We start from the raw sequence: 23,129 nt of genomic DNA on the forward strand, positions 1-23,129 counted from the left end.
AGGAGGCCACTCGGCCCATCGAGTCTGCACCGACCCACATTAAGCCCTCACTTCTACCCTATCCCCATATCCCAATAACCCCTCCTAACCTTTTTGGACACTAACGGCAATTTAGCCTTGGCATGAGTCGCCCTCAGCATAAATGCTATCTGGCAAATTGGTCATCAGACCAGGGGAAGGGAGCGGAGGAGGGGAAGGGAGCGGAGGAGGAGAAGGGAGAGGAAGGATTTCTCTCACCTTCTCAGGCGGCCTGATATAGCCTGATGCAAGGAAAACCTTTCGTGCTGACGAGGCAAAGCCTCTGACTGGCATCAGAGATTGTGACACAGTGGCACTGCCAGAAGTATCAAGATGCCCCAACTTGCCCCTCCTCCCCACCTTCGCTACAACACCAGCACCTCCCCCACAGCACCTACCCTGCCCTAATCCCATAACACTAGCACCTACCTTTGCACTACAGTTCCCCATCTCTTTGACTGCAACATTTCCTTGCCCACCCATTGGCCATGAGATAGAGGTAAGCATTCCAGTGCGTGCCGATTATAGCCAGTTCCACCTTATCTGGAGCTATCTTCGTCGATTTCATTTTCACCACTTGCCCAGTAGGGAGGCCACATGAGAAATGTCTCCAGTAAAATCTTTGAGAACCTCCCACTAAACCGGATTTTTTTTTTTTTAATTATTCGTTCATGGGCCAGCATTTATTGCCCATCCCGAATTTCCCTCGAGGGGGCAGCAAAGAGTCAACCACGTTGTTGTGAATCTGGAGTCACATGTCAGCCAGACCAAGTAAGGATGGCAGATTTCCTTCCCTAATTAGTGAACCAGATGGGTTTTTACGACAATCGACAATGGTTCCATGGTTTCATTAGATTTTTAATTCCAGATTATTATTGAATTCAAATTTCACCATCACAGGGATTTGAACCTGTGACCCCAGAACATTACTCTGGGTCTCTGGTTTACTCGTCCAGTCACAATGCCAAGACGCCACCGTCTCCCCACGCATCCTCATTTCAACCTCTTAACTTGCTGCATGTTGTGGCATGCTCAATCCCCAGGCGGAGCTTCATATCATGTCCCCTCCATTAACAATAGCATCTATTTTGAACTCCACAACTTCACTTGCTTCCACCTTAACTGGCAGAGAAACCTTCGTCCACCTTCCATAACTGGCATCAACAACTCCTCTAGTGCTCTCCTTACTGTCTTCCCAAACTCCAATCAACATTAATTCTAGTTCAGGGTCTGGAGCCCACAAAACACAGGCAGATACTGCAGGCAGTGCTGAGGAAATGTCAGAGATGCCATCTTTCATAGAACATAGAACATACATACAGTGCAGAAGGAGGCCATTCGGCCCATCGAGTCTGCACTGACCCACTTTAAGCCCACACTTCCACCTTATCCCCGTAACCCAATAACCCCTCCTAACCTTTTTGGACACTAAGGGCAATTTAGCATGGCCAATCCAACTAACCTGCACATCATTGGACTGTGGGAGGAAACCCACGCAGACATGGGGAGAACGTGCAAACTCCGCACAGACAGTGACCCAAGCTGGGAATCGAATGTGGGAACCTGGCGCTGTGAAGCCACAGTGCTAACCACTGTGCTACCGTGCTGCTCCTGACATTAGACATTACAGACGTTAAATCAAGCCCCAGACGACTTGGCGGCTATAAAGGAGTAAGTCGCACATTTGGTGGCTCCCGCTCTGGTCGGACTTTTGGACCTTTTCCCCCGATTTTCTACCGGACTTGAATTGTAAAACTGATGACAGAGGCAATTGTGCACTGAATTCCCACATCGGTGCATGGAGAGAAGGACTGGAAGTGCTCGTAAAGGCAGAAACAGAAAGACAGAGAAGGCTTGGGCTGAAGCTGCAGCGGGAGACAGCATGGCGGAGGACCGGACCTCTGGTTTGTCGACCCAGCGGTCAACAGAGCAGCTGATGCAAGTTATGCAGGAAGGCTTCGTTAACCGAAACGGGACTGCTTGGACCCGATAAAAGAGTCGATTGAGTGGCTGGGGCTTAGATTGGACGCCCAAGATCGGGCGATCCAGAAAGTAGAGAAGGCGCTGGCTGATCAGGAGGAACATCATACTGCGGTGGAGTTGGAGGTGCGGATGCTGAGAGACCAGCAGAAGAAGCTCCTGGAGAAGGTGGAGGACCTAGAGAATAGGTCCCGCCGGCAGAACTTGAGAATCGTTGGGCTCCCGGAGGGGTCAGAAGGAGCGGACACCATGGCATACATCGCAGACATGTTTGAGAAGCTGCTGGGGGATGGGGCATTCTCCCGGTCCTTGGGAGGTGGACAGGGCTCACAGAGCACCCGCGAGGAAGCCACGACTGGGAGACCCCCCCCCCCCCCCCCCCCCCCCCACGAGGGCAATGGTGGTGAGATTCCACAGGTACTTGGATAAGGAGCGCATTCTACAGTGGGCCAAGCAGACACGGAGCTGTAAGTGGGACAACAGTATCCTGCGGATCTACCAAGACCTGAGTGCGGAGGTGGCCAGGAGAAGAGCAGGCTTTAACCAGATTAGGCTGATCCTTTTTAAGAAAAAGGTGAAGTTCGGACTGTTGTATCCGGCCCGTCTCTGGGTCACGCACGAGGAACAGCACTTTTATTTTGAGTCGCCTGAGGATGTGTTGGACTTCGCGAAAAGGAAAGGACTGGTGGTGGACTGAGAACTTTTGAACTTTCCTGCAACGTTCTTATTTTGTGTGTGTTTTCCTGTTCTTTTTTTTTAAAGTTTCTCGTTTCATGGAAGATGTTTGTAATGCCTTGTGCATTGATTTGGGACCAGCGGTAGAGCTGAGTGAGTTAAGGTTTTCATTTGCACTGTTGGGGGATGGAGGTGTGCTTGCTTAGATCTTCATGTTTTTCTGTTGGGCAATTGTGTGGGGATTGTTTGATGTTGGAGTATGTTTGTATGAGCGGGCGGGGGGAACAATAGGTGGGAGACTATCCAATGCCAGGGATAGGGGCCACCAAGGGATGGGAGTTTTATAAAAGGTTCTCTGGGATATTGGGGTTGGTGGTGACGAGGATGTTCAATGAGGCAAGGGAAAGAGGGGTGCTGCCCCCGACGATGTCACAGGCCACGATTCGCTGATTCTGAAGTGGGACAAGAACCCGGAGCTGTGTGGGTCCTACAGGCCGATATCCGTGTTGAATATGGATGCTAAATTGCTGGCCAAACTTTGTCCTCCAGGATTGAGGATTGTGTTCCGGACATTATTGGGGAGGACCAGACAGGGTTTGTTAAAGGTAGGCAGTTGGTGGCCAATGTAAGAAGGTTGTTAAACGTGATCATGATGCCCCCAGAAGGTAGGGAGGTGGAGCTAGTGATCGCAATGGATGCAGAAAAGGTTTTGATCGGGTAGAATGGGATTATCTGTGGGAGATACTGGGACGGTTCGGATTTGGGCGGGGCTTTATTGACTGGGTCAGGTTACTGTATCAGGCTCCTGTGGCAAGAGTATGGACGAATAGGACAACACCGGACTATTTTAGGCTGCACCGGGGGACGAGACAGGGATGCCGCCTCTCACCACTGTTGTTCGCGCTAGCTATAGAGCCGTTGGCAATTGCTCTGAGAGCCTCAAGGGGCTGGAAGGGCTGGTCCAGGGGGATGGGAACACAGAGTCTCGCTCTACGCAGACGACCTGCTTCTGTGTGTATCGGACCCAATAGAGGGGGTATAAGCTAGATATGGGGAAAGGTGAGATGCTTGCGGTCCAGGCGAGGGGACAGGAGAGGCGACTGGGGGAGCTGCCGTTTAGATTAGGAGGAGGAAGCTTTAGGTACCTAGGCATTCAAGTGGCGTGGGAATGGGACCGGCTGCATAAATTAAATCTGGCCCGACTAGTAGACCAAATGAAGGACGATTTTCGGAGATGGGACGCACTTCCGTTGTCACTGGCTCCTCCCAACCAGTCCTTGCACTCATACACACAAGAAGTCATATTACAGGAATAAAGGTATTCAAGTCTCAAAGGTTCATTGTTGTATTTCAGTGTCCCCCCATCTTTATTCCGCGATCCATTTTTAAATGTGTCAACAAAGTAATCGCTGGCTTTGTTTGGGCAGGCACGACCCCACGGGTAAGGAAGGTAATGCTTGAACGGAGTCGGGGAGAGGGTGGGCTGGCGCTGCCAAATTTTAGTAACTATTACTGGGCGGCGAATATAGCCATGATCAGGAAGTGGGTGATGGGGGAGGGGTCGGCATGGGAGCATATGGAGGCGGCTTCATGCAAGGGCACCAGTCTGGGGGCGTTGGTAACTGCGCCTCTGCCGTTCCTGCCGGCACGGTATTCCACCAGCCCCGTGGTGGTGGCGGCCCTGAGAGTCTGGGGGCAATGGAGGAGACATGTGGGAGCAGAGGGAGCATCGGTCTGGTCCCCAATCTGTAATAATCACCGGTTTGCCCCGGGAAGTATGGATGGGGGGTTCCGGAAATGGCGGAGAGCTGGGATTGAGAGGATGGGGGACATGTTTATAGAGGGGAGCTTTCCGAGTACGAGGGCGCTGGAGGAGAAGTTTGGGTTGGCGAGGGGAAACAAATTCAGATATCTGCAGGTGCGGGACTTCCTATGTAAACAGGTGTCAATCTTCCCGCTCCTACCGCTAAGGGGAATTCAGGACAGGGTAGTTTCCAGAGGGTGGGTAGGAGAAGGGAGCATCTCTGTCATTTACAAGGAACTTATGGGGTCAGAGGAGACGCAGACCGAGGAGCTGAAGCTCAAGTGGGAGGAGGAGCTGGGAGGAGAGATAGAGGATGGTCTATGGGCAGACGCGTTGAGTAGAGTCAACGCGTCCGCAACATGTTCCAGGCTCAGCCTGATACAATTCAAGGTCGTTCATCGGGCTCACATGACAGTGGCCCGGATGAGCAGATTCTTTGGGGTGGAAGATAGGTCTGCAAAATGTGCGGAAGGACCAACGAACCATGTCTACATGTTCTGGACATGTCCGAAGCTTAGGGGATTTTGGCAGGGGTTTGCAGATGTCATGTCCACGGTGTTAAAAACAAGGGTGGCACTGAGTCCAGAGGTGGCGACTTTCAGGGTGTCGGAAGACCCGGGAATCCAGGAGGAGAAAGAGGCAGATGTTTTAGCCTTTGCCTCCCTGGTAGCCCGGAGACGGACACTATTAGCTTGGAGAGACTCAAAGCCCCCGAAGTCGGAGACCTGGCTTACTGACATGGCTAGCTTTCTCTGTTTGGAGAAAATCAAGTTTGCCTTGAGAGGGTCACTGTTAGGGTTCGCCCGGAGGTGACAACCGTTCGTCGATTTCTTCGGGGAAAATTAATCGTCAGCAGAAGGGGGGGGGGTTAGTTTAGCTTAGAGTAGGGGGTTATAAAGGTGGGACCTGTAAGGGCAGCACGGTAGCATTGTGGATAGCACAATTGCTTCACAGCTCCAGGGTCCCAGGTTCGATTCCGGCTGGGGTCACTGTCTGTGCGGAGTCTGCACATCCTCCCCGTGTGTGCGTGGGTTTCCTCCGGGTGCTCCGGTTTCCTCCCACAGTCCAAAGATGTGCGGGTTAGGTGGATTGGTCATGATAAATTGCCCTTAGTGTCCAAAATTGCCCTTAGTGTTGGGTGGGGTTACTGGGTTATGGGGATAGGGTGGAGGTGCTGAACTTGGGTCGGGTGCTCTTTCCAAGAGCCGGTGCAGACTCGATGGGCCGAATGGCCTCCTTCTGCACTGTAAATTCTATGATTCTATGATTGAAGGGAGACGGCTTTTGCACTATGTTTTAGTTTCATTTACATTGTTTATTTTGTTGTTGTTACAATACCAAAAATACCTCCATAAAATGTTTGTTAAAAAAAAAATCAAGCCCCAGACTGCGTTCGCAGGTTGCGTAAAACATCCCATTGCACTGTTTTGATACAGAGCTGGGGAGTTATCCCCGGTGACCTGGCCAATATTTAACGTTCATTCATCATCACAAAAACAGATGATCTGGTCATGATCATATAGCTGTTTGTGGGAGCTTGCTGTGTGCAAATTGACTGCCATACTTGAAAAGTAATTCATTAGCTGTAAAGCACTTTGAGATGGTGAAGGGCGCTATACAGATGCAAGTCCTTTTATCGGACAAATCTCCAATGACTCTATCCTGTTATTTACTAGATCCCACTTGGCCATTACCCATCGCCTCACTGAACTCCACCAGCTCCCTAGTCACAAAGCATTAATTTAGGAGTTTGTTATGCACAATTTGCTGGCTCTTTGAAACCACTGTCAGCTTATACCCAATTCTCTGCTATTTTCTCACAGCCGCGCAAACGTTCCTCCTTCAGGGATGTGGTGAACCACTGTTATTGTAGTTCCACTGTTACTTACAGCGCTGTATATATTCTCTGTTACTGTTTGTTGCATTGTTACTCACTGTATTATATATTGTTGTTCTTCCATGGCTCCGCCCCACTGGGTGTTGTATATAGTTGACTGATCTGTAGCCCTGCCTCCAGTCTGGGTTCAGCAGCAGACAGGCTACATCTTCGAGTATTAAAACCATTACTTTGTTTTCTACAACTTGCCTCGTGTGTAATTGATGGTGCATCAAGGTAGTTATTCAATTGTATATTGCTGGAAAAGGGACATGCTGTTGGAACGTCGCATCTTGCACTCATCAACACAGATGCAAGACTACCAAATCTCAAATGGACATGTCTGAGCCTTAGAATTCTACAAAATGGCGGGGATAATGGTTGCCTGGTACATTCTCCAAGGCTGCACATCGACCAATCAGTCAGAACCTTTTCTCATGCAATCTAAATTGTTGCTCCCTTTGAAATTTGGTGTTCTTGCACTGTCCTGTTGAGTGCAGTACAAAAGACAGCATGGTGCACAGTAACCCCACCTTACCTTTTGGACCCTAAGGGACAATTTAGCATGACCAATCCACCTAACTTGCACATCTTTGGACTGTTGGAGGAATCTGGAGCGAACGTGCAACCTCCACACAGCCGCCCAAGGTTGGAATCAAACCCGGGTCCCTGGCACTGCGAGGCAACAGCGCTAACCACTGTGCCACAATGCTGTTCTCCCCGTGTCCCCGTGGGTTTCCTCTGGGTGCTCCAGTTTCCTCCCACAAGTTCCGAAAGATGTGCTTGTTAGATGAATTGAACATTCTGAATTCTCCTTCAGTGTACCTGAACAGTGTGGCGACGAGGGGATTTTCACAGTAACTTCATTGCAGTGTTAATGCAAGCCTACTTGTGACACTAATAAAGATTACTATTAAATCCATAAAGATCTTTCCTGTCCCCCACTGTGCCTCTTTAAGCCCATGAAGTACTTTTGGGAAGCTAAAGATGCCGTATAAAGCAAGTAATTGCGACTGATGAAATGAAATATGAAATGAAAATCGCTTATTGTCACAAGTAGGCTTCAATGAAGTTACTGTGAAAAGCCCCTAGTCGCCCCATTCCGGCGCCTGTTCGGGGAGGCTGTTACGGGAATCGAACCGTGCTGCTGGCCTGCCTTGGTCTGCTTTCAAAGCCAGCGATTTAGCCCAGTGTGCTAAACAGCCCCTAACCTAATGATCTAACAAATTGAGCAAAGGATTTAGGAAATACAAATATTCACTTAACACAATCACAATCAATATAACAGGTGCGGATAGAATCACCTGGCCATTTTCTATTCAATTGAATGAGTAGCTGATAATTGAATTATCTGAATAATTTTTTTTTTTTTTTAATTTAGAGTGCCCAATTATTTTTTCCAATTAAGGGGCAATTTAGCATGGCCAATCCACCTAGCCTGCACATCTTCTTTTGGGTTGTGGGGGTGAAACTCACGCAAACACAGGGAGAACGTGCAAACTCCACACGGACAGTGACCCAGGGCCGGGATTCGAACCCGGGTCCTCAGCGCCGTGAGGCAGCAATGCTAAGCACTGTGCCACCGTGCTGCCCATTATCTGAATAATTTAAGGTGAATTAAATGTGCATAAAGCTGTCATCGTGTAGGTCTGAAAGATCTGTCCCCTTATACTTCCCCCTTTACAGTCCTAAATCACACATTAAACCTGTCTGTGTTCTTCGGCTAATGACAAGAATGACAACTTACATTTGTATAGCATGATGATAAATTACTGCGGATGAAAATACTGGACAATCTCAGCAAGTCTGACAGCATCTGTGGTGAGAGAAGGGAGCTAACGTTTCGAGTCTGGATGACTTTGTCCGAGCCTTTCTGCAGCACTTTTATTGTCGTAAAATAACCCCAAGGGATTCTGGGTGGCACGGTAGCACAGTGGTTCGCACTGTTGCTTCACAGCATCTGGACCCGGGTTTGATTCCCGGCTTGGGTCACTGTCTGTGTGGAGTCTGCACGTTCTCACTGTGTCTGCGTGGGTTTCCTCCGGGTGCTCCGGTTTCCTCCCACAAGTCCCGAGAGACGTGCTGTTAGGTGAATTGGGCATTCTGAATTCTCCCTCAGTGTACCCGAACATGGGCCGGAATGTGACGACTAGGGGCTTTTCACAGTAACTTCATTGCAGTGTTAATGTAAGCCTACTTGTGACACTAATAAAGGTTATTATTATTAGAAGAATGTAACCAAAGAAAGTTTGACACTTAGCTATGCAGGGAGATGTTAGACAGGGAACTATGAACTTGATCAAAGAGATAGGTTTTAGACACATCTTAAAGAAGGCTAGGCCGGGGTTGGATGGGGGGGGGGGGGGGGGGGGGGGGGGGGGGGAAAGAGAGAGAGAGTAAGGTGAAGTGATGGACAAGTTTTGGAAGGGAATTTAGAACTGAGTGGAGAGGCAGTGAAGGCATGGCCACCAATGGTGGAGCAGTTACAAATGGGGAAGAGCAGTAGCTTGGAGATCTGAATGACCTACTATTTCTTATACAAGAAGCCAGAAGTAAAGAGGCGCCAAGATCTCGGAGGGTTGCAGAGTTGAAGGGGGTTACATGGATCGGGAGGAGAGAGGCAAGGGAGCGTCTTGAGAACAATGATGAGAATTCATAAGCAGTTGGCACGGTGGCGCAGTGGCACACTGCTGCCTCACGGAGCCAGGGACCCGGGTTCGATCCCAGCCCCAGCCACTGTCCGTGTGGAGTTTGCACATTCTCCTCGTGTCTGCGTGGGTCTCACCCCCACAACCCATAGGTGTGTAGGGTGGGTGAATTGGTCACACTAAATGGCTCCTTCACTGGAAAAAAAGTAATTCAGTACTCTAAATTTATTATACAAAAAGAGAATTCAAAAGCAACTCATTATTCTAGGCTCCTCCCAACCAGTCCTTGCACTCATACACACAAGAAATCATATTACAGGAATAAAGGTATTCAAATGTCAAAGGTTGTTGTAGTATTGACCCTATAAATGCTTTAAACAACTCTCACGAACAGAATGTTACAAACATGTTAATCCTTCTGTGGTTCCTTCCCACCTATTCCTCTGATTTTATTCCCCTTCCCAAATAACTCTCTCTCCCAAAAGGACAGACTGTTCCTGGGTGTGATGCCTTCCCAACACTAACACCTCACCTCACGTTGCCATTCTTTAATGGTGAGCCTCGGTAGAAGGTGCTGGAAGAATGGACAGCAATTAGGGTGCATCGCAGGCAAATCCCCCTTGTTCTCCAGATGCAGAGGGGGTCAGGAAGGGACAGTGGTGAGCAATCACAATTGGGAGTAAAAGGCCCAGGCTAATTCTTAATCCTCCAGCCCATTGGTGTGAGAACATGTTGTGTACCAAAGAGTCAAAGGTTTCCGCTCTGGTTGTGTTCTCCAAACAGCATCCTTATCAACTTGGATATCACAGGAACTCAACCTTTTTAATCTCCAAACTATAAAACACATTCTCATTCCTTGGGTGTGATGCTTCCTAACGGAATAAATTTAAAAATGCCTTGCTACTTTGTGCCAGCACGGCAGCACAGTTGTTAGTACGGTTGCTTCAGAGCGCCAGGGTCCCAGATTCGATTCCCGGCTTGGGTCGCTATCTGTGCGGAGTCTGCACGTTCTCCCCGTGTCTGCGTGGGTTTCCTCCGGGTGCTCCGGTTTCCTCCCACAGTCCAAGGATGTGCAGGTTAGGTGGATTGACCACACAAAATTGCCCCTTAGTGTCCAAAAAGGTTGGTGGGGTTACTGGGATAGTTTGGAAGTGTGGGATTAATTGGGGTGCTCTTTCCAAGGGCCGGTGCAGACTCGATGGGTCAAATGGCCTCCTTCTGTACTGTCAATTCTTTGATTCCATTGGTGGATCTGGGTTGAATTGTACAGATTGACCTTATTTTAGTCAATTGTGTATTCACATAAACAAAACAAAGAGCAAACAGTTGTTTGCTCATACAGAGCTTGAATGTTGCTAAAAAGAGACATGTTGCCAAAGTTTCCGTCTTGCACGCATCAGGACTAACTCAAGAATGCCAAATTTCAACTGATCACAGCAATTCTACCATGGAATAAAAAGGGTGCTAATTGGTTGGCAAGACGATTCTGATCGGCCAAGGCATGGCCATTCAGAAATTAACAGGAACTATAGGCACTCCCAAGCTCTGGGGTATATCAAAAAAGGCTCAAGGCTTGAACATATTCCTTTCGTTTGCGGAGAACGGGTCCCGTGTATGAACTGTGGCAATTGTAAATGAACCAAATTACAAGCTTGACTGATTATCTGAAATCGGTTGTTAGTGTAGCTATTAGCACACTCAGGATTGTCCAGCAAATGCTGCCCAATCACATACACACATCCAACAGCAAACATTTTGTTTTGAGTCTTGCAGTAAGTTTACACTCCCCAATTCAAGCTTGTGAGAAAGCTATATGCACCTGGACAATTTTATTTGGGGGTAGCACTGTTGTTTCACAGCTCGAGGGTCCCAGGTTCGATTCCCGGCTTGGGTCACTGTCTGTGACCCTGTACTTCATATTGAAAGGCCTTAACTTTATTTATAAATCGGGCAGCATGGTCGTGCAGTAGTTAGCACTGCTGCCTCACGGTGCCGAGGTCCCAGGTTCGATCCCGGCTCTGGGTCACTGCCCGTGTGGAGTTTGCACATTCTCCCCGTGTTTGCGTGGGTTTCACCCCCACAACCCAAAGATGTGCAGGGCAGGTGGATTGGCCACAGCTAAATTGCCCCTTAATTGGAAAAAATGAACTGGGTACTCTAATTTATTTTTAAAATGTTACTAGGGTGAATAAATGAAGATATAGACCAGCCATGACCTATTTGAATGGTGGAACATTCGGGGGGCTGAATGACCTCTTCTATCATCAGATGCCCTTAGAAACATAACCTCTTTGACAAAACTCTCTGAGTTAGCACCCAACTCTCTATAAAAAGCTCGGCCTCTGTTCCTCTTTCCTGCAAAGCGACTTGACATGTTTTCCTTTCTGTTTTGTTTTTTTTAAATACAGAAGGTTTATTCTGGTGATTTTGGATAACAGCCATGCTGAACATTGCATTCATTCTACGATATTGAGCTGAAGCGTCTATTTCAGTATATCAATCCGAATTAATGTACACAACAGCAGTAGAGGCAGACAGAGTAACAATAACAAGCTTCAAGGACACAGGAGGATTGTCTTCGAACAATAACTAGCATTTATATAATGCTTCAAACAGAGTAAAATATCTTGTGGGTGAAGTATCTGGAAAGCGCCTCACAGAAAAGTTACCAAACCATAAGATATTAGGATGTGGTGAAGAGTAAGGTGTAAGAACATAAGAACTAGGAGCAGGAGTAGGCCACCTGGCCCCTCGAGCCTGCTCCGCCATTCAGTGAGATCATGGCTGATCTTTTGTGGACTCAGCTCCAGTTTCCGGCCCGAACACCATAACCCTTTATTCCTTAAAAAACTATCTATCTTTATCTTGAAAACGTTTAATGAAGCAGCCTCAACTGCTTCACTGGGCACGGAATTCCATAGATTCACAACCCTTTGGGTGAAGACGTTCCTCCTAAACTCAGTCCTAAATCTACTTCCCCTTATTTTGAGGCTATGCCCCCAGTTCTGCTTTCACCCGCCAGTGGAAACAACCTGCCCGCATCTATCCTATCTATTCGCTTCATAATTTTATATGTTTCTATAAGATTCCCCCGCGTCCTTCTAAATTCAAACGAGTACAGTCCCAGTCTACTCAACCTCTCCTCGTAATCCAACCCCTTCACCTCTGGAATTAACCTAATGGATCTCCTCTGCACACCCTCCAGCGCTAGTATGTCCTTTCTCGGGTAAGGAGACCAAAACTGAACACAATACTCCAGGTGTGGCCTCACTAACACCTTATACAGTTGCAGTATAACTTCCCTAGTCTTAAACTCCATCCCTCTAGCAATGAAGGACAAAACCCCATTGGCTTTCTTAATCACCTATTGCACCTGAAAACCAACTTTTTGCGACTCATGCACTAGGACACCCAGGTCTCTCTGCACAGCAGCATGTTTTAATATTTTGTCATTTAAATAATAATCCCTTTTGCTGCTATTCCTACCAAAATGGATAGCCTCACATTTGTCAACATTGTATGCCATCTGCCAGACCCTAGCCCATTCACTTAGCCTATCCAAATCCCTCTGCAGACTTGCAGTATCCTCTGCACTTTTTGCTTTACCACTCATCTTAGTGTCGTCTGCAAACTTGGACACATTGCCCTTGGTCCCCAACTCCAAATCATCTATGTAAATTGTGAACAGTTGTGGGCCCAACACTGATCCCTGAGGGACACCACTAGCTACTGATTGCCAACCAGAGAAACACCCATTAATCCCCACTCTTTTCTTTCTATCAATTAACCTATCCTCTATCCATGCTACTACTTTATCCTTAATGCCATGCATCATTATCTTATGCAGCAATCTTCAGGAGCATCTTGAAGGATGAGCCAGGAGAAGGAAGGCCAAGTAGTTACAGAGGCAAATTCCAGAGCTTTGGGGCGAGATGCTGAAAACACAGGTACCAACGTTGCTGCCTTTAAAATCAGGGTTAAAAGGAGGACAGCATTTGAGGCAAGGAGAAGATCTCAGAGGGTTGTAGGGTGGCGGAGGTTACAGATTTACGGAGGGGTGAGTCCATGGAGGCATCTGAAAACAAGGGTGAGAATTCTAAAAGAGGCATCGCTGGACCGGGAGTCACAGCAAAGGCATGGTGGGTGAATGGGATCTGTTGCGAGTTAAGGAACGGGAGGCAGATTTCTGGATGAATGAGGAACGTAGGAACAGGAAGAGGCCATTTAGTCCATCAAGTCTGTCCCATTATTCAATAAGATCAAGGTTGATGTGACCCAACTCCAAAAGCCCACCCTTTTTAACAGGGTTTAAAATCTGCTGTTTGTAGCCAGGTTCCAAGATTATACCATCCTTTGCATGGAGAAGTGTTTCCTAACTTTACTCCTAAAGGTTCTAACCTTTAGAAAATATCCCCAACTGATAGAAACCATTACTATCTATTTACCCCAGCAATCCCCCTTCATATCTTGGAAACTTTGATCTTCGAAATTCCAAGGAATAAAACACTTGTCTTTGTAAAAATAAATTTAGAGTACCCAATTCTTTTTTTTTTCCAATTAAGGGGCAATTTAGCATGGCCAATTCACCTACCCTGCACATCTCTGGGTTGTGGGGGTGAAACCCACGCACACACGGGGAAAATGCGCAAACTCCACACGGACAGTGATCTAGGCCCGGGATCGAACCCGGGTCCTCGGCGCCGTGATGCAGCAGTGCTAACCACTGTGCCATCGTGCCGCCCGGGAAACACTTGTTAACGTAATTTCTCCTCATAATTTAAGCTTTGAAGTCAAGGTATCACTTTATTAAATCAATATTACACTCCCTCAGAGGATAATATATCCCTCCCCAAGCCGTGATGCCCAGAACTACTCACAGTAATCTAGGTGCAATCTAACTAAGGTTATGCAGCGTGATTTCTAACTCTTTGTATTTTAGTCCTCTATATACAAAGCCAGCATCCCAGTTGCCTTTTTGATTTTTTTTTGGAACGTCCACGACAGTTTAATGATCGATGGGCTATGGACATCCACTGCTCATAACCATTCTGATCGATTATTTTTGGTCCAGAGTGAATGACCTCCCACATGCCCATATTTAAATTAATTTGTCACAGTTTTACCCACTTACTTAATCAACTAATATCTCTTTGCATTTTTTTTTTTAAATTTAGAGTACCCAATTCATTTTTTTCCAATTAAGGGGCAATTTAGCGTGGCCAATCCACCTACACTGCACATCTTTGGGTTGTGGGGGCGAAACCCATGCAAACACGGGGAGAATGTGCAAACTCCACACGGACAGTGACCCAGAGCCGGGATCGAACCTGGGACCTCGGCGCCATGAGGTAGCAGGGCTAACCCACCTCTTTGCATTTTAATGCTTGCACCATTGCTGCTTATCTTTGTCCCATTGGCAAACTTGAATATGACACGCTCCACCAATCAAAAGTGATTAATGAATACAATGAATTCTTGAGACTTCTCAGACCCTGTCGAATACCACTAATCAAATCCTGCCAATTAGAGTTCCTGCTCATAATACCGACTCTAACTCTCAAACCACTCGGCCAATAGCCGGGTCAATAGGAGCGAGGTAGCGTCACTGGCCTAGTAATTCAAAGGCCAGGCTAATATTCTCCCGACAGGGGTTCAAATCTCACCACAGCAGCTGGTGCCATCTACATTTGACGAATAAAATCTGGAATTGAAAGCTATTCTCAGTAATGGTGACCACTGATTGCCATAAAAACCCATCTGGTTCACTAATGCCCTTACCAGGTCTGACCTGCAGGTAAATCCAGATCTACAACAATCAACTATACAGTTTGTACAGATTTTTCTCCTTTTTCACCACCCCCCTCCCCGTCACCCAACCTCCTCCCGATCACCCACCCCCCTACCACGAACAGATCCTCAAACACAGTCACAAACATCCCCCACCTTTTCTCAAACTCCCCTGCTGAGCCCCTTAACTCGTACTTTATCCTCTCTAACCGTAGGAAGTCATACAGGTCACCCAACCAAGCCGCTACCCCGGTGGCGATGTCGACCACCACTCCAGCAAAATTCATCGCTGTGCAATCAGAGAGGCGAAGGCCAAGGCATCGGCCTTCCTCCTCTCCATGGGCTCCGGCTTCTCTGAAACCCCAAATATCGCCACCAAAGGGTCCGGGTCCACTCCCTCCTCCACTATCCTGGCTAAGACTGCAAACACTTCCGCCCAGAATCTTCCCAATTTTTCACAACCCCAAAACATGTGCACATGATTCGCTGGCCCCCGCCCACACCTCTCACACTCATGCTCCCCCCTGAAAGAACCCACTCATTCTCGCCCGAGTCATATGCACCCTGTGCACCACCTTAAACTGTATCAGGCTCATCCTTGCACGTGAGGAGGTCCCGTTTACCCTTCGCAATGCCTCACTCCATACTCCCCAACTGAACTCCATTCCCAACTCCGCTTCCCATTTCTCCTTGATCTTCACCACCCGCTCTCCTCCCTGCTCCCCCAGCCACTTATATATATCCCCAATTCTTCCCTCCCCTTCCACATCCGGAAGCAGCAGTCGCTCCAGCAGGGTGTATCCTGGCAATCTAGGAAACTCCTTCCAGACCTTTTGTGCAAAGTCCCTAACCTGTAGATACCTGAACTCACTACCCCTCGGCAGCTCTACCCTCTCCCTTAGCTCCTCCAGACTGGCGAACCCTTCCTCCAAATACAAATCCCTCACCTTGACCAGCCCCACTTCCCTCCACCTTCTGTATACACTATCCATACCCCCCCCCACCCCGGCTCAAACCCATGATTCTCGCACAGCAGCGTTAGCACCAACATCCCTTCCACCCTAAAATGCCTCCTCAGCTGATTCCATATCTTCACCGTGGACTGCACCACTGGGCTCCCTGAATACCTACTCGGAGCCATTGGCAATGCTGCCGTCACCATAGCCCCCAAACTAGACCCCTTACAAGATTCCTCCTCCTTCCTAACCCACTCTACCCCTTCTCTTTCCCAGCACTGCCGCACCTTGTCCACATTCGCCGCCCAATAATAATGAAGCAATTTTGGCAACGCCAACCCCCCCCTGCTGCCTTTGCCTCTGTAGCAGGGTCCTCCCCACCTTCCCCGCCCAGACAAAGTCAGAGATGATTGCGTCCACTTTCCGAAAAAAGGCCTTTGGTATAAAGATCGGGAGAGCCTGAAAGATAAACAAGAACCTCGGCAGAATATTCATTTTCACCACTTGGACCCTCCCCGCCAACATTAAGTGCAGTGTATCCCACCTCTTAAGATCCTCCCTGGCCTCCTCCACCAGCTTCGTTAAGTTCCACTTATGGAGCCCCGTCCATTCCCTCGCTACCTGAATCCCCAAGTACCTAAACCTATCCCTCGCTACCGTAAATGGCATCCCCCCTAAATTAGCCCGCTGTGCCAGCTCAATTAGGGGAGGTCCTTAATGAGTATTTTGCATCGGTATACACAAAGGAGAGGGACACGTTGATTGGTGGTGTCTCAGAGGGATGTGTACACACTTTAGAACAGGTCATTATTAAAAAGCATTAAGGTAGACAAATCCCCAGGGCCAGACAACATCAATCCCAGATTACTGAGGGAGACAAGAGATGAAATCGCTGGGCCTTTAACAGAAATCTTTGTGTCTTCATTGGCCACAGGTGAGATCCAGAGGATTGGAGGATAGCCAATGTTGTACTGTTATTTAAGAAGGGTTGCAAGGATAACCTGGGTAATTTATTGGCCAGTGAGCTTGACGTCAGTGATAGTGAAATTGTTGGAAAAGATTCTCAGAGATAGGATCTATGCACACTTGGAAGTGAATGGTCGTATTAGTGAGAGAAAGCATGGATTTGTACGAGGGAGGTCATGTCTCACTAATTTAATTGAATATTTTGAGGAGGTGACAAAAATGATTGATGGGGGAAGGGCTGTGGATGTTGTCTACACGGACTTTAGTAAAGCATTTGATAAGGTCCCTCATGGCAGGCTGGTGCAAAAGATTCAATCACATGTGGTCAGGGGTTAACTTGCTGGATGGATTCAGAACTGGCTTGGCCATAGAAGACAGAGGGTAGCAGTGGGAGGGTGTTTTTCCGAATGCAGACTGGGGGTCTGTAACTAGCGGTGTTCCGCAGGGATCAGTACTGGGACCTCTGCTCTTTGTAATATATAAATGACTTGGAAGAAAACGTAGCGGGTCTGATTAGCAAGCTTGCGGATGATACTAAGATCGTAGGAGTTGCGGATAGTGATGAAGATTGTCAGAGAATACAGCAGGATATAGATAGGCTACAAAATTGGGCAGAGAAATGGCAGATGGAATTTAACCCTAGCTACCCTCTTGTTCCTAACAAATGTGAGGTGATGCATTTTGGTAGATCCAATTCAGGTGGGAGCTATAAAATAAATGGCACAACCATCAGGAGCATAGAGACACAGAGATCTGGGCGTGCAGGTCCACAGATCCTGAAAAGTGGCAGCACAGAGCAGCACGGTGGCGCAGTGGGTTAGCCCTGCTGCCTCACGGCGCCGAGGTCCCAGGTTCGATTTCGGCTCTGGGTCACTGTCCGTGTGGAGTTTGCACATTCTCCCCGTGTTTGTGTGGGTTTCACCCCCACAACCCAAAAGATGTGCAGGCTAGGTGGATTGGCCACGCTAAATTGCCCCTTAATTGGAAAACATGAATTGGGTACTCTAAATTTAAAATAAAAAGTGGTAGCACATGTGGAAATGATGGTAAAGAAAGCATATAGATGTTTACAGCATGGAAACAGGCCCTTCGGCCCAGCTTGTCCATGCATCAGTTTCTATCCCTAAGTTGGTCCCGCTTGCCCACATTTGGCCTACATCTCTCCATACCCACCCTGCCGATGTAACTGTCTTTTTAAAGGACAAAATTGTACCCGCCTCTACCACTGCCTCTGGCAGCTCGTTCCAGATGCTCACCACCCTCTGTGTGAAGATTTCATATTTCCCTCATGGTAACAATTCTTAAGGAACATGTCATTGACTTTCTAGGGATTGAAGTTCTTTCTGAATTCTAGTGAGGGAAATAGGGAAAAGGAGACTTAAATTCCAAGGATTTGGGGAAATTTTAAAGGAACTTAGGTTTGATTTATGTGATGTTTACTAACTGATTATTTCAGTGCACCAAAATTGTAATTTCATAGGACGGGGTATCGAGATTCAAAGCTCAAAAATTATGTTACAATTATATAGAACTTTGGTTAGGCCACATTCGGAATACTGTGTCCAATTCTGGTCACCGTACTACCAGAAGGACGTGGAGGCTTTGGAGAGAGTACAGAAAAGGTTTAGCAGGATGTTGTCTGGTATGGAGGGTATTAGCTATGAGGAGAGTTTGAATAAGCTGGGATTGTTCTCCCAAGAGAGATGGAGGCTGACGGGCGACCTGATAGAAGTTTATAAAATTATGAGGGGTATAGATAGGGTGAACAGTTGGAGGCTATTTCCCAGGGCGGAAATGACAATTACAAGGGGGCACAAGTTCAAGGGGAGGGGGAAAGGTTCAGTGGAGATGTGCGGGGGAGGTTTTTACACACAGAGGGTGGTGGTGGCCTGGAATGCACTGCCAAATGAGGTGGTTGAGGCAGATACATTAGCGACCTTTAAGACTTATCTGGATAGGCACATGACAGATAGGGTATAGAAGGATACAGGCGGTTGGTCTAGATAGGACACGTGATCGGTGCAGGCTTAGAGGGCCGAAGGGCCTGTTCCTGTGCTGTATTGTTCTTTGAGGAGAACAACTCCAGCCTAACCAGCCTCTCGTCATAGCTGAAACGATCCAATCCAGCCAACATCCTGGTGAATCTCCTCTCTACCCTTTCTAGCCGCCACTGTTTTGTCCATCTGATGGGCCCGTCTATATCATCCTGTAATCTAAGGTTTTCCTCCTCGCTGTTTACCACACCACCAATTTTCATGTCATCTGCAAACTTACTGATAATACTCCCCACATTCACGTCTAGCTCATCAATGTACCGATCCCTGCCTGCAATACTGGACACAGGCTTCCAGTTACAACAACAACCTTCGACCATCACTCCCGGCCTCCTGACACTCAGCCAATTTTGGATCCAATTTGTCAATGTAATAATAATAATAATAATAATAATCTTTATTGTCACAAGTAGGCTTACATTAACACTGCAATGAAGTTACTGTGAAAAGCCGCTAGTCGCCACATTCCGGCGCCTGTTCGGGTACACAGAGGGAGAGTTCCGAATGTCCAAATTACCGAACAGCACGTCTTTTGGGACTTGTGGGAGGAAACTGGAGCACCCGGAGGAAACCCACGCAGACACGGGAAGAACGTGCAGACTCCGCACAGTGACCCAAGCCGGGAATCGAACCTGGGATCCTGGAGCTGTGAAGCAACAGTGCTAACCACTGTGCTACCGTGCTGCCAAGCCTACTTGTGACATGAATAAAGATTATTATTAAATCCCTGAAGCACTCTGTCCCCATCTGCTTCCACCCCTGGAACCTCGCTTCCGACCCTTCTGATTGTTGCAAATCAGCGCCCAGCGACATGTCTTCCAAGTCAAAGTGCTGCCAACACTGGTTCCAAACCCCCAGTGCTGATACCACCACCGGACGCGTGGAGTACCGAACCGGAGAGAACAGAAGGGGCACCAACAACAGCGCCCTCAAGCTGGTCCCCATATACAAGGCCACCTCCATACCAACCACTCGTCCGCCGCCGATTTCGTAGCCATTGAAATGTTTGCTTCCCCCTCCCCGTCGATCTCACTCCAAGAACACCTTCCGCACCCGCGGAGCCTCCCGTGCCCAAACAAACCTCAAAATCATCCCATTCACCTTGCTAAAAAAGGACTTGGGAACAAAAGTCGGGAGATTCAGAAATACAAACAAAACCTTCAGCGACAACGTCATCCTCGCCATCTGCACCCCTCCCCCCACCCACCCACCCAACCACCACCAAAGATAATAGCAACACATCCCACCTCTTCAAGTCCACCTTCATTCCCTCCACCAGCCGTGCCAAGTTTGGCTTGCGCAGCTGGGCCCAACTCCACCTGCATTCCAAGATAGCGAAAGCTTGCACCCACCACCTGAAACAACAATTCCCCCAGCCTCCTCTCCTGTCCCCGTGCATTAATAGGGACACACCTCACTTTTCCCCATATTCAGCTTCTACCCCAAAATGCAGCCAAACTCACCCAGAAACCCCATGATCCTATCGAAGCTCCCAACCGGGTCCGAAATGTACAACAGGAGGGCATCTGCATACAGAACTCAGTGCTCAACCCACCCCCCCCCCCCCCCCCATTCAATCCCCCTCCACCCCCTAAGCATTGCCAATGGTTCTATTGCTAGGGCACAGCGCAGCAGCGAGAGTTGGCACCCCTGCCTCATCCCCCAGTGTAACCCAAAGTAATCCAAAATAACCTTGTTCGTTTGATCACTCGCCTCAGGTGTCTTGCGTAGCAGCCGAACTCAATCCACAAACCCCTGCTGAAACCTGCCAACAACTCAAACCGATTCAACCCGATCTAACACCTTCTCCATGTCCATTGCCACCACCACTTCCATTTCCCGGCACTCTGAGGGCATCATAATAACATTAAGCAGCCTCGGCACATTCGCCAACAGCTGCCGCCCCTTCACAAACCCCATCTGGTCCTCTCCTATCACCCCCTGCACACCATCCTCCATCTGCAACGCCAGCACCTTCACGTCTACATTCAACATCACGGCCAGCATCAACGGGGCCAAGGCGGAGATGGTTAACAGCTTCAAATTCCTAGGTGCGCAGACGACTAAAAATCTATCCTGGTCCACCCATGTCGACACTATGACCAAGAAAGCACAACAGCGCCTATCCTTCCTCAGGAAACTAAGGAAATTCGGCATGTCCACATTAACCTTTACCAACGTTTACGGATGCGCCATAGAAAGTATCCTATCTGGCTGCAACACAGCCTGGTATGGCAACTGCTCGGCCCAAGACCAGAGAGTCGTGAACACAGCCCAGTCCATGACACGAACCTGCCTCCCATCCATTGACTCCGTCTACACCTCCCGCTGCCTTGGGAAAGCGGGCAGCATAATCAAAGACCCCTCCCACCCGGCTTACTCACTCTTCCAACTTCTTCCATCGGGCAGGAGATACAGAACTCTGAGAACACGCACGAACAGACTCAAAAACAGCATCTTCCCCACTGTCACCAGACTCCTAAATGACCCTCTAATGGACTGACCTGATTAATGCTACACTCCTGTATGCTTCACCCGATGCCTGTGTCTATGTACTTACATTGTGCATTTTATGTTTACCCTATTACGCATTTTCTTTCCATGTACGGAATGATCTGTTTGAGCTGCACGTAGAAAAATACTTTTCACTGTAACCTCGGTACACGTGACAACAAATCCAAATCCCTGCACTTTCTACTCCTCCAGAGCATCCACTATTTTGAGCCGCTTGTGTCTGCCATAAACCTCCCTTTTTTTTCTTTATCCAATCTGATCAACCAACATGATATGTTAATAGATTACCTATTGTGTGTCTGTGCAAGTAGTTACTCTGGCTTTCTCACAGAATCTTAGAGAAGGCCAGCCACCCTATCCTCCCATCTTTGTCCTTTGAAATACTGATCCAATTGGTCAAACTCCCTGCTGCTTTCCCCATAGCCTTGTGAGTGTTCCCATTCAACACATTCCCCTTTTGCAATGGCAACTGTTGACATTTTCTGACAATGTACTCCAAATGAAAACGTTTTGGATTGATTGCAATATTTCAGAACAGGGATTCCTTCCTCTCAAATCCGATGTTTCGGTTTAAAAAGCGAATGTTGTCAAAACAGCAAATATTAATGACGCTCGGGATGGAATTTGTCATTTCACCCTTCCTTTAAAAGTTGTTAAACAAGATCTTGAGGGGGATGGGGAGAAGTCCTTTATGGGATTCTCTCCCGTTGGTTTTTCCAGGGTGTTTGGTGAATTGTTGCTACATTCGCTCCTCCCCCCCCCCCCCCCCCCGGTTAGAGCCCCCCTCCTTATGAAGTGCAGACCCAGTCACTTACCGAAGCTGCACATGTCGCCTGGAGCCCGGGTCGCCGCTCCTCACCTGGGCCAGGTAGCTGCGGAAGTCACCGCTGCACACCTCCACCCCGGAAGCAACACCTGGACCAGGAAGAAAGCCACTTCCGCAAATCCAGCATTCTGGCACAACGCAGCGTCCTGGCTGGGAAGATAAACCACTCCCTCTTGTGCATTTATCCCGGTCAATAATAGAAGCATGTTGATCAGTTCAGAGCAACGGTAGATGGAATTGAAGACAAAACATTCTGTGCTGGAAATACTCAGCCTCTGGGGGAGAAAGGTTTCTCTGAACATCTCCATCAGTGTTTTTTTTTAAATTTCAGGATTCCTTCTATATTCCTGAATTGAAGACACCCCTTGCAATTATGTTGAATCCACCAAAACATTTAATCTGTCCTGCCTTCCACCCTATCACAGACCCTCCCTTTTGTCTTTCTCCCCATTTCCCCCCACTTTCATTTGCTCAAAACCTACCACATTTCTAGAAATAAAAGTGAAATCCTGGAAATCTGAAATACACACAGAAAATGCTGGATAAGCTCAGCTTCTGTGGAGAGAGATGATATGGAGATGCCAGCGTTGGACTGGGGTGAGCACAGTAAGAAGTCTTTCAACACCAGGTTAAAGTCCAACAGGTTTGTTTCAAATCACTAGCTTTCGGAGCACTGCTGAGGAGCACCTGAGGAAGGAGCAGTGCTCCGAAAGCTAGTGATTTGAAACAAACCTGTTGGACTTTAACCTGGTGTTGTAAGACTTCTTACTCTGTGGCGAGAGAAACAGAGGAGTTAGCGTTTCGAGTCCCTATGACTTCTTCAGAGTTCCTATTTTTTCGCAGTTCTGATAAAAGGTCACAGACCTGAAACATTAACTCCTATTCTCTCTCCCCAGGTGCTGCTGGACCAGCTGAGGATTTCCAGCAATTGCTATGTTTATTTTGAATTGTAACAAACGATTATCAAGTCGTTTCGGGTAAATTTCAGCAAGATAGTCTAGCTGGTACCCAAGACACCCCTGAAC

General features: G+C 48.0%; 1 protein-coding gene across 2 annotated transcripts in view; it reads right to left on the reverse strand.

The window, feature by feature from the left end:
* The window catches only part of krtcap3 (keratinocyte associated protein 3), a 92,907-nt gene extending 70,661 nt beyond the window's left edge, over nucleotides 1-22,246 (reverse strand). For both annotated transcript variants that reach the window (XM_072513377.1, XM_072513376.1), the window contains exon 1: nucleotides 22,094-22,246. In XM_072513377.1, coding sequence (XP_072369478.1) covers nucleotides 22,094-22,106 — 13 coding nt within the window. In that variant the 5' untranslated portion in view covers nucleotides 22,107-22,246. The remainder of the gene's footprint in view (nucleotides 1-22,093) is intronic.
* Nucleotides 22,247-23,129: the final 883 nt, after the last annotated feature.

This window comes from Scyliorhinus torazame, chromosome 1, assembly GCF_047496885.1.
Source record: "Scyliorhinus torazame isolate Kashiwa2021f chromosome 1, sScyTor2.1, whole genome shotgun sequence".
NCBI lineage: Eukaryota > Metazoa > Chordata > Chondrichthyes > Carcharhiniformes > Scyliorhinidae > Scyliorhinus > Scyliorhinus torazame.